Raw genomic sequence first — 16821 nt, 5'->3', positions numbered from 1 at the left:
AGTGGCCCCGACCAGTCTGGCCTTCCAGGAAATCGCTTCTTTGACCCAGCAACTCTCGGTGGCGTCTGTCCCTCTGCAGGCTTCCCACCTTGACGTATTGCCTGCCAGCAGTGGGGTGGGTGGCACCTGGTTCCTCTGCTTAGAGCTAGTCCCCAACTGAATCTCACTTGCTTCCTAATCCTGGTCGCCCACTTGCCTTCTCTGTACCCCTAGCTTCCCACAGGCAGAAGCAGAAATGGCTTGAATCCTTTGTGTGCCGTGAGACAGCAAATTCCTGTCAGTTTGGGATTGGCGTGGGCGGTGGGTAAGGTTCCCGCATCTTGCAAGTGGTATCACTTGCAGCTGAAGTGCTTTCTTCAGGAACTATCTCCATTTTAACAGCAGTTATTTGATAACTTCCCGGGAGCGACCGGGTAGAGCTTTGTCTGCAGTGTAAGTGCTGATCGACCGCCTGCCTGCAAGCTCTTGAAATGATCTATTGATACTGCAACTTTGATGTACGTGAAGGGCTTATTCTGCATTGCTTGCATCTTTCCTGAGTCTGCTGAGTAGTCAGAAAATGTGGGGTGCAGTGGGATGGGGCTCTTGAGAGTGGTTTTTGACATAGCTCTGTAGCCGGGACTGAGAAGGGAGATTGTTTCTCTGTGCATAGCACTGTGGGGTCTTCCCTTAGTCCTACCCTCCATGTGACACGGTGTGTGTTACTGCCGTTTGTAAGTGAAGTGTTTTTAAGTGACCTTTGCAATTTTAATAGTGGATATCAGATGACTTGAACAGTTTCACCCCAAACAGATATATACAAGAGAAGGTAAAAATGTTTATGTTTGTAAGAAGGTATTTCCACCCCCAAATTAATGTTCTCTTGGAATGTAAGAATGGCTGGGCTGGATCAGACAGGAATTTGTTTCAGCAGCTGTGGAGGTGCCAGATGTTAAAACAGGGACAATATGTAATGATGCTACTCTGGTATCCTCTCCCAGTTTCTCGCAGTATGTGACTTCCATGGCCACGAATATGCCTTTGCTTTTAATTTTGTGACAGATTTTCCATCCTAGAAGCCATCTGATAGCTTTTTGTATAGATGCACTCTGTGGAGCATTAGCATGGGCTGTGGCAAAGAGTTCCACAAGTAACTCTCCGTTCTGGAGAAGTACCACCTTCTGCAGTTTTTAAAGCTTATAATTTTCTTGACAGTCCTTATGTATTATGAGAAACAATGAAGACAACTAGTCACCATCTCACTGCCCAGGTCCTTCTTTAATGAGATGAAGTCCTAGTCTGTGTAGTTGCTCCTAATATAGAAGCTCTTTCAAATATCTGATGACCTGGTTTTAAATGCAAATTATTACGTAGAAAAACATTAAAAGCATAATTGAATATAAGGATTTAAAAGGATTTTTGAAAAAGCATGTAAACAATTTTATTTGTGCTTACTATGCATTTAGATAACACTTCGGGAAGAATGTAGTGAAAAACAACACATGTTCTATGTCTGGAAATCTTTTGAATAGCGATTTCAGTTCAGATGTTCAGTAAACACATTCTTGAGGTAGCCGTCTCACAGATTCATTATGTCTATTCCCTTGGATGCTGTGATGCAGTAGGTTATCCTTAATGATACAGTCATTACGTTGAAGGGTTGGTAATAAGGCATTGAGATGAACTCAATTCCACAATTATCTTTTTCTGACCAGAATTTTTGATTCAAAATCTTTGAAAGAGTACCTCCATGCACCGTAACTGAGGAGGAAATTAAACAGTGCTCATGTTTTCTCATGAAAAGCAAACCACACCTGGTATTTTTTACATTAATGGTATCAGTAGTTGTAGAATGGAGGTGTGCAGGCTGTTGAATTTTACAGTAGTTTCCATTTAAATATAAAAAAACAAGAGGTCAGCTCTTGTGATGCACTTTATCCTTGTTTGTGTGGGCGTTCCCATTGAAGAATACATTTTTGGTTCTTCTGGGTGAATCAAATCACAATTAAAGGTTACACAAACAGAAAGCCAAACAACTTTGGAGAGGAGACATAACTTAATACCACTCTCCACACATGCAAGAAAGAAATATGACTACATTTGTAGGAACAAAATACCTTCCTGATTTCACGCAGCACACAAACTAACATTCTTCATCAGAACTGATGTTCTGATTACTGTAAAATAATTACTTGAAATATTTAGGAAAACAGTGTCCAAATTAATTCCAATTACTTTCTTGTGGTAGCGCTCAAGGTTTATAGCGGTAGATTAAATCGCCTGCATATGGCTAATTGCCTATAACAGTGTTTGTTATTGTGGTGCCTCTTACCACTCTGATGTCTGTTTTTGCAAATGTGAAGGTGTGCACATAACTTTATATGTGGGAGGAAACCTCTTCTGAACTGAACAGAATTACTTTTGTGAGTAAAATCTCTAGTGTAACTAAGTGTTTGCAGGATCACAGTATGTAGCAAATAACTCTGGGAAATCTGTAATAAAAGCAGGGGAACCACAAATGCCTGTCTCTGCTGGCAAGAAATGTTAACTTTTAGCTCTCACGTGACTTGGATGAAACAACATATCAATTTATTAGGAGTGGCTGGACTGAAATGGAGGCTGGGTGTTAGTTTTTGTTGGCGGAAGTTTAGGTAGGAGTTGTGTTTTATTTGAGGTTGTTGTGGGTTAGCCGCTGATTTTTGTTGGATTCTTTTTCCATATATCTGTCAGAGGCCCTTTACTGTACAAGATAGGCATGTTTTTGCATGTTTTTCATGTATTTGATTTTAAATCTAAATAAATCAAATAAATGAAGATGCACTGCATGGGCCAAATTTCCTGCTGGGTAAGTTGGCCCACCGAACAACCATAAATCAAACTGGCAGAGAATTTGGCTCTGCCTTCTTAAGGCAACAAAATCCAGCAAAACTCAATGTGAAGTGCATTCACCATTTCTAGACCATGAGTCATGCTCTTGCTCGCTTTTCTCTCCATCCACTGGCGACTGGGCTGTTTGGTGTTGGGCTGGTGCCTGTTCCGCTTAGAGACCCCAGCGAGTGAAGTCAAATAAATGTAACCCACTCAAAAAGACAGCGCTTATTACGAGTGGTTGCTACAACCAGAGAGTGTGGAGTGTTGAGGCCTGAAGCCATCGAATCGTTATAAAAAGCAGACAGGCTTTCTTCTACAAGAACTTTCAATGACTCAGTTTTGCTATTTTTTGTACTTGGGTGCACATACTGAAACTAATGTCTTCGAGGCCAAAGTCAACTTCAGGTATTACCATGAAGAATTATAAAATTAAGTGGAACGTAAGTGAGTATGAAGGCCTCAATTCTGGAAACACCTGAGGTTAGAAAAGCATGTGATCTCATGGTTAACATTAATTCTGTTATGTATGTGTTTGGAGTGGAGCCAGCTATGGCAAAATAGACCCAAAACTACCTGCCCACGTACCCGTCATGGTGGAGTGTACAATGGATTACGCCTGCCTTCAGAGCACAAAATCCTGCCTGTCTACAGAGCCAGCAAAAAGAAGGGGTGCGTGTGGAGGGGAGGAAGGCTTGTACAATTTTTTTGGTTCCTAAAAGATGGCTGAATTGGGGCTCGACTTAGATTGCACAAACTGTTAATGCCTTTAGGTCAGTTTGCCCTCCTCCTGACTGGTTTCAGTCTGAAATAAAACAAAGCAAAGTATGTTTTTCCTCCCCAAAATGAAAGTCAAATGGAAACAAATGCTTTTGCGGGTTCTTAGGGAAAGGAAAAACAGTGAAATGGAAAGTCTCACTTTGCATCAGTTGCGAAAACAGAGTAGAGAGGGATGGAGAGACAGTGGCCTTTATCTAAGCTGAGTGGTTACATGTTACTCACAGTGTGGAAACTTCAGCTGAGAACTTTCTGTCAGGCACAAAATTGCCTCAAATCTTCTTTGCTGGTACCAAAGAGTATGTTTAGGCGGGCTGTTCCCAGTCTTTCCTGTTGGTGCTGCTCCCCCTTCATGAGATATTTAAGTGTTTGCTGGGTCCCAGACTGAAACCCAAAGGTCCCTTTTCCCCATGAGTGATGGTACCATTCCCTCTTTGGCTCCCTGTCTTTTTTGGTTCCTTCCCCCCCCCCCCCCCCCTTTTTTTTTTCCCTGGTGTACTGGATATGTTTACAGACTGGTAGGACAGAGAAGAGTGGGGCCTTGAGTATGTAGTACAGCACTATAGCTGCCCTTAGAGTCCTTTTCTGTATAGTAGGAGACTTTGGTTTCCTCCTGAGGCAGAGAAGGGAATTGCAGCAAGGTCTTCCACATCCTGGTTTCTGGACTTCAACTAGAAGTCGCTAACACTAAATTTATATTGCTGTTAATAAAGATTAACCAAATAAAAATTGGTCTGCCATACATTTCAGTGGTTTATAATTGATGAACTGTTGGTTATTTTCCATGGGTGTTGCTTTGCCATTAGAAGATACAATTTTTTTGTAATCTTTTATAGTAATACGTCCTTCATTGATGGTGAAAGTTGCATTCAATGGGAGAGTCTTCCAAATGAAAGCCCAATCTATCAGAGTACCAGTAATGTTTTTTTAAAAAATCTAGGAAAGGACATTTTAGAGGAAGTTCTCTTCAGTGAAGCAGAGACCAAGACATATCGGTGACTTGAGAAATAAAATTATTTTCCTTATTCTCCTGAAGTCTTATATTTAGCCATAAATGCCGTCTTCTGTGATCTTTTACCAGGGTTTTGTGATACTTACTATTAAGTCTGCATTTTTAGTCTTAACATCTGTGAGGTAAAGACAGATACCTATTTTATGGTCTAGTTGCTTAATGCAACAAGTTGTAGCTGCCCGAATTCCCTCTTCATCATGCTAAGTCTATCAAATTGCAGTGCAGTGCCATGCTATCTATGGGAGGCGATATAAATTCATATAAGTATTAACATTCAGCTTGGAAAGAGCTAGGAGATGCACATAAACCTCAAAGCTTTTGTTTATCCAAACCAGAAGTTTAGAGTGTATATGCGCAGGCATGGATGAACACGATCACAGTTGTGCATGAATGTAAAAAAATGACCATAATTTCTGCATTTTTGTTAATCCTGGAGGAATCTGGTCCATCTGTATTAAAACAAACCTTGTTTGGCAGCTAAAAATAAAAAAATATTTTTAAGCAAACCTAATTAATTTAACCAAAGAAACGTCTTTACCAGTGCTGATGTCTTAAAATCCCTGCTATAATTGGTATTTATGCTGGCAGTGCAGGACAGTAACCAGGGATGGACAGGGTGTGGCAAATGACCAGTGCTTTTCAGGTGAACTCTAAAGGTGTTTGTTGAACTGCAGTGGCAGAAGGAACCTCTCCAGGAGTATCAGGGAAACATTTTTCAAGAGCACTAGATCTCTTCCTAGTATAAGTGTTATATGTGTGCAAAAATAACTATGTATTATTAAAATATAGTAACATGTATTTCTGTTTTTTCTTTTCTCCATAGGTATGGGAAAATTGTATCCACAAAGGCAATTCTTGACAAAAACACAAATCAGTGCAAAGGTACGTGCAAAACATCTACCCTGTGAGTTCATTGTCTGTTTGAATGATTGACTGGTGGCTTGACTGCCAAGGCTTTGGCTCCAACTGTGCAATCAACATAATGTACGGTATATTACAAACATATTTAATAATGCCAAAGCTTTGAGTTGTGTTTCCAGTAACATTGCTCATTAATTTTTTTCATTAACAAACAAAATGAAAATCACAAATCAGAACAAGTATCAAATTGCTTCGGTAGAAAAGTAAATTACCTTCTAACCACATAGTGCTGTCTGATTTGAATTATATCATCAGTGATGCAAATTGATTTCCTATATAAAAATGAGAAACCTTTGGGAAAAGTTTCCCAAGCAAAACCTGGATTAATTTTTCTATTTTTGTGAAGTCTTGGCCTACGCTATTGGAAGAAGAAAATATTCTTTATGACACAAATAGATCCACAACTTGCAATACCAAGATATAAAAATGATTCCTCTTCCAGTTTTATGTTCTTAATTTTTCTGCTAATGTATGAAAACATTTTTTAGTGAAATATAGCATGTTTCGTGTGTGTGTGTAGCTATATTTGCCTAGATAAATATTGACTAACATGTCTAGTAGTATCTCAGGACTAGAATTGTTATTCATTTACCAGTCTGAAGAGCCATCAAGTCTATGGGGGAGAAGCTCTGCTTTAAAATTACTCTAACGTTACACTAGTGATATACAGAATCCTCTTGCAGTAATAAGATCTACTAAAGTGGGTTCTTCTGATAAGAAGCCCATTCTGGACAGCATTTCTATATGAGTTATTAAAAAGAAAAAGCTTTGCAGTACAGGAATATGTCACGAGTGGCCAGATAGGATGTGATGAGAAGAAGCAGAGGAAGACATTTGGGGAAATTATGAGACGGGGCAAAATCCTGCTAGCTGTACCAGTGATGTTCTTGCATTTTGTAGAAGTGTGTGCCTTTATTGCCTGCCACAACAGCATTCATTAGCCACTCAAGAAAAGTAGGCTGGAAGACTGCAGTTCTAGTCTTAGAAAACTCCACTACCCCAATTGGTCACGGGCCATCCTCGGAAGTGGCACTGCCGTGCATTTGCTTTTGCCTGGATGTGCTTTTCCTTTCCCTGGAGAGTTCAGCAGACTTCTGATAACATCGCTCTGTCTGTGTTTCTTTGAATATTATGCTAGGAACAAGACCTGGTTTGGTGTTTTCTTTTGTTTTGGGGTTTTTTGTTTGTTTTGATTGTATTATGAAGGAATACCCTTGTGGGAAGACGGGCTGCGCCAAGTGCAGAAAGCCCTGGCAGGGTGGCCAGGAGGGGCATGGAGGTGAGTGCTGCAGTTTCAAAGCTGGGAGGAGATGGACATGCCTGCTGCTGGCTGCTGCGTGGCCAGGAGATTTGAGTTTTGGAGGCAAGCTGCAGCGTGGGAAGCTGTAGGGAGAGGGGGACTTGAAGCATGATGGGGCTATAAAGGGGCTGAGTAGATCGAATGGGCTCTGAGCTGGCTTAACAAGGAGGAAGAGTGCTGTGGTGGAATAGAGAAGGCTTTGGGGTAGGAGCACTTGGGGATAGGGCAGGAAGGAGTTGGGGCTTAGGCCTAGGAGAGCTGGAGGGGCCTGAGCTGCTGATGTGAGGGATGAGAAATAGGAAGTCTGTGATCAGATAGGTTGGGGTTACCCTGGGGCCACTCTTCACTGTCTTACATTCCAACTAAGACCTTCCTTTGGGGACAGGGACATGTAGGTCCTTGTCCCCCTTCCCACTACCATACAAGACTGAGGTGTTCTCTGTTCTCTCATGTGTCAACTCCATCCTTTTTTCATCTTTTTTTCTGAAATTTGTTCATCTGAAATGGCAACACAAATCAAGCAGATAGAATTGGATTTGAACTGGGCTATATGTTGAATAATGAGATGAAGTCCACGGGAGAGAGAAAGGTATTTGCCTCCGCTGATCTTGGTTGTCTGAGACCCCTGTGTTGTCAGTGTAGATGCTTCAGCTGGGTGCCTAAAGGTTGGTGGAGAGAATCTGGGGGAAGCGTGCTTGATGATTGCTCTTAACTTTTTGTTTTGTTTTTAAATGCATGTTTGACTGGTAATCACTCCACAAACATGGTGCCGTGTGATCAGAACATCCTTCTGTTCTCATTGCCAGTGGTAAACAAGGAAAGGAATGGATCTGTTTGCGAAACACAAATTGTGAAGTGAAAAGATTGTAAAGAATATGAATGGTAGAATTTCGAGAAAGAAAAACATCTGGGTTTGGTGTTCTTGATGTTGTAGTTAGCTTTGAGATTATTGTAGTAGGGGCCATATAACAGTGAGTTGAATTTTGTAAAAGTTTGCTTTCATGCTGTTGTATTGCACTGTAGAGCAGAGATATTTATTTGTATTTTCAAAGATGGATCTTTATGACATAAGTGGTGCCATTAAAAGATCGTAAACATAATTGGATTTATTAACAGTATGCTTTGTGGCATAAAAAGAATAGATGTTTTGCTGCTTTAAATGCTGGGTACAATTTCCTTCCTCTTCAGTAAGGCTGCCAAAAAAAAAAAAAAAGCTTCCCAGGAGTCCGAAGTGGAAGGGACCTGAAGAGGTCAGGATGTGCCTTGGGGCAGGATCAGCTCTAACCCACAGCTGAGGGATGTTTCTGTAGCCTTCACTCAAAGGCCTCCAGTGGTGGAGATTCCTTGAGCTCCTCAGGCAATCTGTGATAGCGCTCTCTCTTCTCACTATAATGAAGCGTTTCCTAATGTCTAACCCAAATCTCCCTTGATGCAATTTAAGCCTATTGCTTCTTATCCCCAGTGGACATGCAGAACAGTTTATTCCTTTCCTCTTTGCAGCAAACATACGTATTTGAAGACTGCTATGCGTCTGCCATATCTTTTCCTTAGACTAAACACTGGTCCTTTCACTTTTTCCTTAAAGGCAATTTGTTTTACATTTCTGATTATATTGTACTTCGCTGGTCTCTCTCTAATTAGCTCACTTCTTACTTGAAGACCTTGGAGCCGGGCACAGGATATCAGACGGCCTAAATCTTACCATTTTAAATACTGCATTTTAAATAGTGTGGAGAGGTTATTTCATTTGTCTTCTCTGTGATCACATGACTCTCCTCTTTGTTGATATATCCATGTAAATAACTGTGTGTATTTAAAATACATTTCTGAGACACAGGGTGTTGCACGAGAGCAACAGTGCTGATATATGCTAAGAGATTTTTTGCAGCCCCCGGTTCTGTTATTCTTTTCTCCAGCGCTGCTGCCAGCCAGGCATTTCTTATTGTGTGCTTTGCTCTGTGCTGTTGATTATTCCCTCCTAAGGCTAGTAGTTTTCATTTGTCTGTACTGAATTTTATCCTGTTTTTTTCCTGGCTACTCCTTAATTTGCTAAGATTATTCTCAAATCTTAAGTCTCCAGAGTGCTTGCAGCACTTACCTCTTTAGTATCCTCTTCACAGTTAATAGATGATTTCTCTAATCTACTGGACAAGATAATTTGGAAAAGACTGAATAATAACAGACCTGGGGAAGACTTTCGAGGAAACCCTCTCAGTACACCAGGTAGTGCAACACTGAGCCATTGAGAACTTTTTTTAAATTGGATCTGCTAATCAGTTTGGCACCTACATCACAGCAGTTTTAGCTAGATCATATTTCTCCCATCTGCTCAAGTTATGAGACAACCGAGGTTTAACTAAAATATATGGTACTTACCTATCCATAAGACTAGTCACCTACTTCTAGACGGAAGTATGATGTGACATTATTTATTCTTGCTAAATCCATGCTGCATGGTACTAATCACCTGTTACCTTTGAGGGTCTGTGAATGGATTTATATGACTATTTGCTCTAAGATTTTTCCAGAAGTTGCAAGGCTCTCTAATACACTGGGGCCTACATCCAAACAACAACAAAAAGCAAAAAAACAGGCCATTTGTTTGCTCCTTTCCAGTCTTCTGGATCTCACTCACCTTCTGCAAATTAGGAGATATCTTGTTAAATGAACACATCATCCTGTGATGTGTATCCAATGCAGTAGGGTGGATTAAATTCAAGGAGATGACAGAAGAAGTTATCACATGATTGAAGATCTCAGAATCTATTTCAGTGTCATTTGTGTGTTGACCAAGGTATAGATTAGAGCTGAAAGTGGAAAATAGTTAATATAGCAAAGAAATTATTTTAAATACCCCATGTAACAGCAGATCTGTTAAAATAGGTCACTACTTAGCAAGAAGTGTTAGGTTTCCTCTTGGAAAAACGAGAAAAACACTCTGCAATGGACTTTAAAAATCTGAGGAATACTGGAGAATGACTTAGAAAGATACCCACTACATTCCTGTCGTGCTAAGGAATATTTTTATCTGAGGATTTCTTCTCCCTGGTATGAATTAAGCAGTCGGGTCTAAAGTAATCATATATGCTGCAAGGGAGTTCACTAGGGAAACCTTTTGACGTAACCTCTCATTTTCAGATTGCTCTTTGTTGGTGGCATAACTGCTAAGTGAGGCAGAGGAGAAGCAACAATCACCCTGTAATAGAACAATATATAAAACAAAATAAGCACAGTCATGACAAAATGGCCAGAAATCACTGAACAAAGCAGGGAACACTCACATATGGAGAATAATGAAAAACAGACACATGATTCATTCAGATGTTCAAACACAAAAACCCTAATGAACAAGTCGGAGAGTTTTGGCTGCTTTTGCTTTTTCCCTTTCCCTCCCCTGTCCCTCTCGCCCTTGCGCATTTCCCTTCTGGGTCTACTGTATTTGCTAATTTAAAAAGTAGGGGAAATGAACTAAAAGAAACCATTGAAGAGAAGCGTTAATCTGAAACGTGTAGACTCTTCTCTTTCCAGCCCTCGCCCCCCGCCCTCTCCAGACTGGCTTGCCTTTGATAGACCTACGTGCTTAGAGCCGAGGGAATGAGTAATGGTTGTTTCACAGTACAGTTTCCATACCTCATAGCAATGGAATACAGAACAGTTAATCTGCCAAATACACAAGCGCATTTCTTAGAGTATGAATTACTGTCATCTGCATCTGCCCTTGCAGACACTTTAATTGCATGCATGCAGATTTACTTCCTGGTTTAATCAGGAGCTCATATGATTTTGAGCATTTTGCTAGGACCTTAGAAGATGAGCACAGGAGAATGACTAAAAGTCCAAAATCCCACCTGTGGGGATTTTTTTTTTAATAAATAAAACCTATGAATCACAGTAGTATGTAGGAGACAAACACTTCAACTGCATATTCTTCATTTGATGTGTATTTTTCAAACCATGCGTGACTTGCTTTGTTGAATAGCAGTGTTTGTCTTAAGAGAGAAATGTGCCTAACATGATGAGGGGAACTATAGAGACTCTATTTATAATTTTAATATTTCATTATGACATTTTTCTTGTTGAGAAATGTTAGCAATGATCTACTTATTTTTAAAATACGAAAACTGGGGATGCAGATATATAGTCATTAGGATCACGGTGGGATTATGGTAAAAAAAATGCCATGAGGTCATCTGTGTTAACCCACCATATATCACATACAATTTTATTTCTCCAATTGCCTTGCTGTTTTTAGACCAGGACTTAAAATTTACCATGACCTATTTTATAAATTGAGAGTTTATTTGTGTAACAAAAATGGGATAACTGGAGGCTTACTGTAAGTGTTGGAGATAATTGGAATGGCATGATAAAGTGGTGCTTCATATCTCCCAAAAGGAGTCTTCCTGCCTTGTGTCAGTGGTGCTACTCATCTGCTTAAGTTCACCAGCACCCCTAAGTACCCTAACGCATTGGAGCTTAATGAGCTGGAGGCTTCTGCTCTGGTGTTCTGATAAACAAAGCGTATAAGCATATAGTAGATATACCTTGGTGTGTATGTTAGACAAAATACTTTCATAACTTTAAATTTTAGAAAGTAATTTTTTTGCACATATTCTATGAAGACTAAAGATTATTTGTGATGATATGAAATTATGCATTTTCACTTTATATTTATCAATTCCTATTCCTGTTGTACTTGAGATGGCACAATTTGGTTGTGACTAGCAACACGAAGCAAGTTTATGTAAAATAATAAGCTAGTGAAGAAAGAGCTAAGCTGCATAGAAAGCTATTTAGTTAATAAATTTTATTTATTGTGAATAAGCTCAAATTGCAATAACTGTGCTGTGTTATTTATGATTCTCAGAATTGCCATTTTGAAAGAGAAAAAAAAAAATCCAGTCAAGTAGGTCTGTGCCTGATCACAGACTGTAAACTGTTCACACTAGGAGGGCATGCACAGCGTGCTTCAAGGGGAAATGGATCTTGTAGAAAGTAAATAATTTGTAAAACAGACTTATTTACTTTTGAAACTCTAGACTTGTGTAACAAATAAATCAATCCTATTTTCGATGCCAGGGTAGACAATAGATGTGGTGATTTTTTTGCTCATCATTTTTGTTTGTTTGCCGCCTTTTTTTTTTTGTCTTTTTTTTTGATCTACTCCAAAGGTTTATGTAATCAGTGGTATAATAGTTTGCAGGTTATTAAAAGTGTAGCAATATGGAATACTTTAATTCAGCAGGTTTTCTGACAGTGAGGTGTTTGTGAAGGCTGGATAGATGCTGAGTGTGGGCAGGCGCTCAGCAAGTTTTATCTGTGACTGCTGATCAGTCTCACTACTGACCTGTAGCAGCCCCAACTCATCTGGTCCTTCTGGTCCTGGGTCTCTTGAACAGAGAGCACAAACTATGCTGAGTTGTGCCAATTTTGGTTAGCAAGCCAGCTGATAAGCCCACATCTCCCGAGTTAGAAGGACAAAGTCTTCAGCAGTGTCACCAAGTCCTCATTTCAAAACAGTAAAAAAAAAAAAAAAAAAAAAAAAAAAAAAAAAAAGGCAAACTTGCCATGCTAAGTTTTTTGATAACAAGGGATACATTTAAACATCATGAGGTTAGTTGTTTAAAATTTGTAAATGTTTGGAGTTTTTTTAAATTTGTTTTCTGTTTTTTGAAACTTTAGCTTCACTCCTGTGGTTTTTATAAGTAAAGATTGAGATTTTCTTTTTTTCCCCTGTTTAAATTAAAAAGTGATATTACTATGTAACCACATGAGACTAGGAGCCAAGTCTTTAGGAAAAATACCTAAAGGAGACATCTAAACACCCTAAAGGCAGGCGTACATCAAAATAAAATGAAAAGAATTGCCAGTAAGAAACCATGAGGTTGTTCACTCTCCAATGAAGTGTTGTAAGTTCACACCCGACCTTATCAAATGAAAGCTTGTTTGATCTGCAGGCTCATGAACTATGATGCTCTGTAAATCTGACCATTTTAAGAAGTTACCAGAAACTAGATGGGGGAAAAAAAAGTGCATGTGTATATTCAAAAATATATATGTAGCTATCCCCTTGAACTTACAGATGATGTGTTTATGGATGTTTAGGTAACATAAAGAAGCAATGGCACTCAGTGGGAGCCTGTGATGCCGTTGGGTGAACTATTTTCCTGGCACCTGTTGGGTTGGCCAGCAGGCATTATATGTGTCTTGGCAAATGTGTGAGTGTTTTGCAAAATCTCACTTTAGCTTGGAGGTAGAGATTCTCCTGTTTGTATATTTTTGAATGCTTTCCACATCTGCTGAAGTGAAATAGGAAAGGGTTTGATGAGCTGTGCCGAGCAAGTCATCATAGCTGGAGCGTGCCAGCACTGGCTGCTGCTCTGCCGTGGTGAGAACTCAGACATATCCGTCTCCATGTCTGCAAAATGTTGCTGCACCTCAGCAAACATTCTTGACTGCATCTAAACAGTGCTCTGTCTCAAGCAAGTCCTCTAAAAATTGCTTATTGAGTTTAAAGCCAGGTCCTCTACAGAGGAAACTCCTTTCTAATTAGTTCCCCAGACACTTTCTTAAATGGCTTCTTTGCAATTAAGGAAAATATTTCCTGGGTCATTATCTTTTCATAAATGAACTCATGGCCTAGCAAATATTTTCTGTAAGGGGACCCAAGATGCTCAAGTATTCTGTGACATATCTAATCTGTGATTATTCTTAATTTACTGCTTCCAAAATTTTCAGGCCCATATTGCTGGCAAATAATTGGTTTAATTTTGTTTCCTTCCAGAGAAATAAAAAAGTAAAATTTCCATTTATACGCAGTGATTAATGTTTTGATTCATTGGTCTGTATAAAACTTTTCCAATAGCTTGGCATGCGTTTGAAGTGCATTTTGGGACTGGGTAATGTTAGTAGGCTCTTAGTGGTCTCAGCAGACTTGGAAATATCTATTTCATATCACAGAAGTGAGCAGAAGAGAAATTTTTTTATCTTTGAACAGCGGCTCAAAATCAGCTTTGTTGAAAGCTTCCTTGCAATGCATTGGCTTTTTCAACTGTCTTGCAGAATCACTTTGCTTACACTTTTTTTCTTTGATGCCATGATATAGCATCTCATATATCAGTAAACCTGTTTGGCCTCTGGTTGCTTGGAGGCAGGTCATCTCTTCTAAAAGCGGTGGTACTCTGCTGAGAAGTTGGTGTCTCAAAAGTCTCAAGACCTTCAGTGCAGCAGCTGACCTGTGGAAACCCCCAGGCAGAGGCAGAAGAGGACAGTGCCCAGTTCCTTAGTTTTGCTAGAGCTGACTACGTTGCGCGCTCTCAGAGTATACAGCATATGCAAAACAAATGCTTACTTGATATAGTGACAATTTGATAATAAATGCAATCGACAGACTCTTATTGAACATGGGTACTCAACAGGAACCATTCTGAATCAGATCTGTTAATTATAGCGTGACTTCACTTCTGCGGTATGCCAGCAATCAGAGAAGTCACCGTTCGCATTTTCCCCTATTAGTGCACGTCCCTGGCTTTTGTTTAGAAGAGTAGAACTCTCTTACCCAAGTGAATTAAGTAAATGTTCTCTTTCTTGGTAGATAATATGCTGTGAAAGTAAAACACTAATAGACCGTGCCATCATTTTTATTAAATCTCTCTTCCTGGGTATTTGAGGGCTGCCTGTCTGGAGATGGTGTAGGATTGCTAAAGTAGGAATATGTGTGCAACACACGAGAAAAATCATAACCTCTGGCAATAAAGATGTAACTCCCTCAACGCTGAACAAAAACCCCACCCACACCAGTTCTGTGGAAGGAACTGGTGGGCATTATTAATATTACTCCATCTATTTAGGTTATGGTAGCCATATAGCATTAAAGCTCTAGGTGCTAATCGACAATACGGAAAACAATTGTACTCTATAAAAGTTAATTAAAAGACAACATTGTCCTATGGACTTTGCAGCCCAGGGCTTTGAAAAAGAGCAGGGTCCACAACTAATGTAGGTACTGTGAGTAATCTTATGACTTTGAATGGAGTTAAATAATATTTCTTTGAAATACTGAATTCTCCAAAAAAGAAAACCCCAAACCAGTCTTTCAGCTCTCCTGAGAATAATCACACATTTGGATAACATTTAGTGAGTTTTTTCAACCCAGAATGTTTTGAGGAGAGCTAAATTTATATATGAGAAAAGGAGGAGGCCATGTTAGGGGTGGTAGAAATGACTCTCCTGCTTGGTGAAATAGTTTTTGTCTGACTGGGTCTTCCTCAGGACCAATGATCGGCTGATGTTTTCTTCCATTAGATGGCAGTGGTGTGATATGTGGTTTCCCTGGACCCCCAAATTACAAGTTTGATTAAAAAAATACAAATACTTCAATTTTTCTTTTATTTTAAGAAAAACATCTCTTAGTTTGGTTTATAATTTCAGAGTCTTGAAGCTTTCAATTTTTTTATTCACACAGAATTTTACAACTTATTGGCCAGTTTCAAGGAAATGTGCCCAAAGACTGGGACTTTCAAATACAACCGAGTTGTTAAATATTTTCAGAAAACGGGCAGCTATACAGAGTGGAGACTCAGTGCTCCCACAGAAGGAAACGCAGGGTGGGTTTAGTTTTACTGCACCTAAAGTAACCACAGTAAATCACTACTTGCTTATCTATGGTGGAGCCAGAGCTTGTGCTGGTTTTACCCAAAACGGAATTTGGGAGGGAGATATGGGTATTGGAGGGGAGAGAGTGGAAGCAGCAAGGAATGCTTGGGGTGGGGGATTCAAGTTACTGCAGCAAGTTGTAGTGTCACACTTGGGCTAGGACGTGAGCAGAGACAAGAAAGATGGGGCTCAAATATATAAGACAATAGGCTTTGTTCGCTTCATTGCTTGTAGACTATCCTGTTTTATTCTAAACAAAGGAGAAAACCAAATTTTATTTTTTTTTTTTAATATATGAACTCTATAAAGATCTATCAGCCACATGCCCTTGTTGCTTGCGGTATTAGTCGTGGTGTTGTTGTTTATTAACTTATTAAATATGGAGCAGTAAACACCATTTATTTTTAAATGAATTAAAATGGACTTGTTGCCCTTCATGGCTTTTTATTAATTGAATATTTTTGCTAAGCTGTCTGCTTTCAGAGCAAAGGTTGCAGCCAGGAGATGGGGGTCAATGGGACCTCCATTTAAATGCATGCTATCTCTATGTTAATTGCCTCCAACCAAGCATGTCATTCTGCAGAAAGTAAAGGTTTTTGTGGTCAACCTTTAATCATGAAACAGCAAGAAAAAGTCTGAGTGACCCAGTTTGCCTGAGGTATCTTGGTTGCTCTTGTCAGTCACTTCAGCTCACATAAATTGTGGGGTAAATTCCACATAATTGATGGAACATATCTTTAAAAAAAGCCCTAAAACTGAGGAAAAATCAATGTTCAAAATTTTAGTGTTTAGGTTTTGTTTATTTGTTGAACATTATCTTAGTAGTTGTTTCTTTTTTAATAAAACCAGATTTTATTGCTAGTACAGATAGTTATTAGAGGAGAAAATCACAGAACAGACATTAAATATGCCTTGAGTTTTGGAGACAGATACATATTCATCAGGTTGGGTGAACATGAGTTCTTACATCAGAAAGAATTGCATAGCTGCTACTGGCCATGCTCTATTTTCTTGGGCTGTTACTGTAGAAGTGTTAAAATAGTTACACTTAAAGGGGAGGGGTGTATGCCATGCAACAAATCCTTCTGAGGTTGCTGGGATTAATAAGCCTCTGTTTTGTGACTGCTGTATTTTCTCTAGTGTCTAGCAATGAGATTGAGTTTTTGGAACTTAAAGTATTTGAGATTGCTACCTCTGTCAAATTTGTTTGAATAGGGTCAGTCAGTTCAAAAGTTATGGGGAAAGAGGGGCTGACGGGGAAATATACGTAGATATTTCTGCAGTATATTCTTTGTCTTGCTTTTTACTG

General features: G+C 39.4%; 1 protein-coding gene across 4 annotated transcripts in view; it reads left to right on the top strand.

Annotated features, from left to right (window-relative positions):
- RBMS3 (RNA binding motif single stranded interacting protein 3) overlaps window positions 1-16821 on the top strand; it is a 711100-nt gene that overhangs the window by 390552 nt on the left and 303727 nt on the right. For all 4 annotated transcript variants that reach the window (XM_050891487.1, XM_050891490.1, XM_050891489.1 and 1 more), the window contains one exon: window positions 5460-5518. In XM_050891487.1, coding sequence (XP_050747444.1) covers window positions 5460-5518 — 59 coding nt within the window. The remainder of the gene's footprint in view (window positions 1-5459; window positions 5519-16821) is intronic.

This window comes from Gymnogyps californianus, chromosome 2 (assembly GCF_018139145.2).
Source record: "Gymnogyps californianus isolate 813 chromosome 2, ASM1813914v2, whole genome shotgun sequence".
In the NCBI taxonomy this organism is placed as follows: Eukaryota; Metazoa; Chordata; class Aves; order Accipitriformes; family Cathartidae; genus Gymnogyps; species Gymnogyps californianus.
The sequence above is the reverse complement of the archived record's forward strand: the minus strand, read 5'-3'. Positions and strand labels throughout refer to the sequence as shown.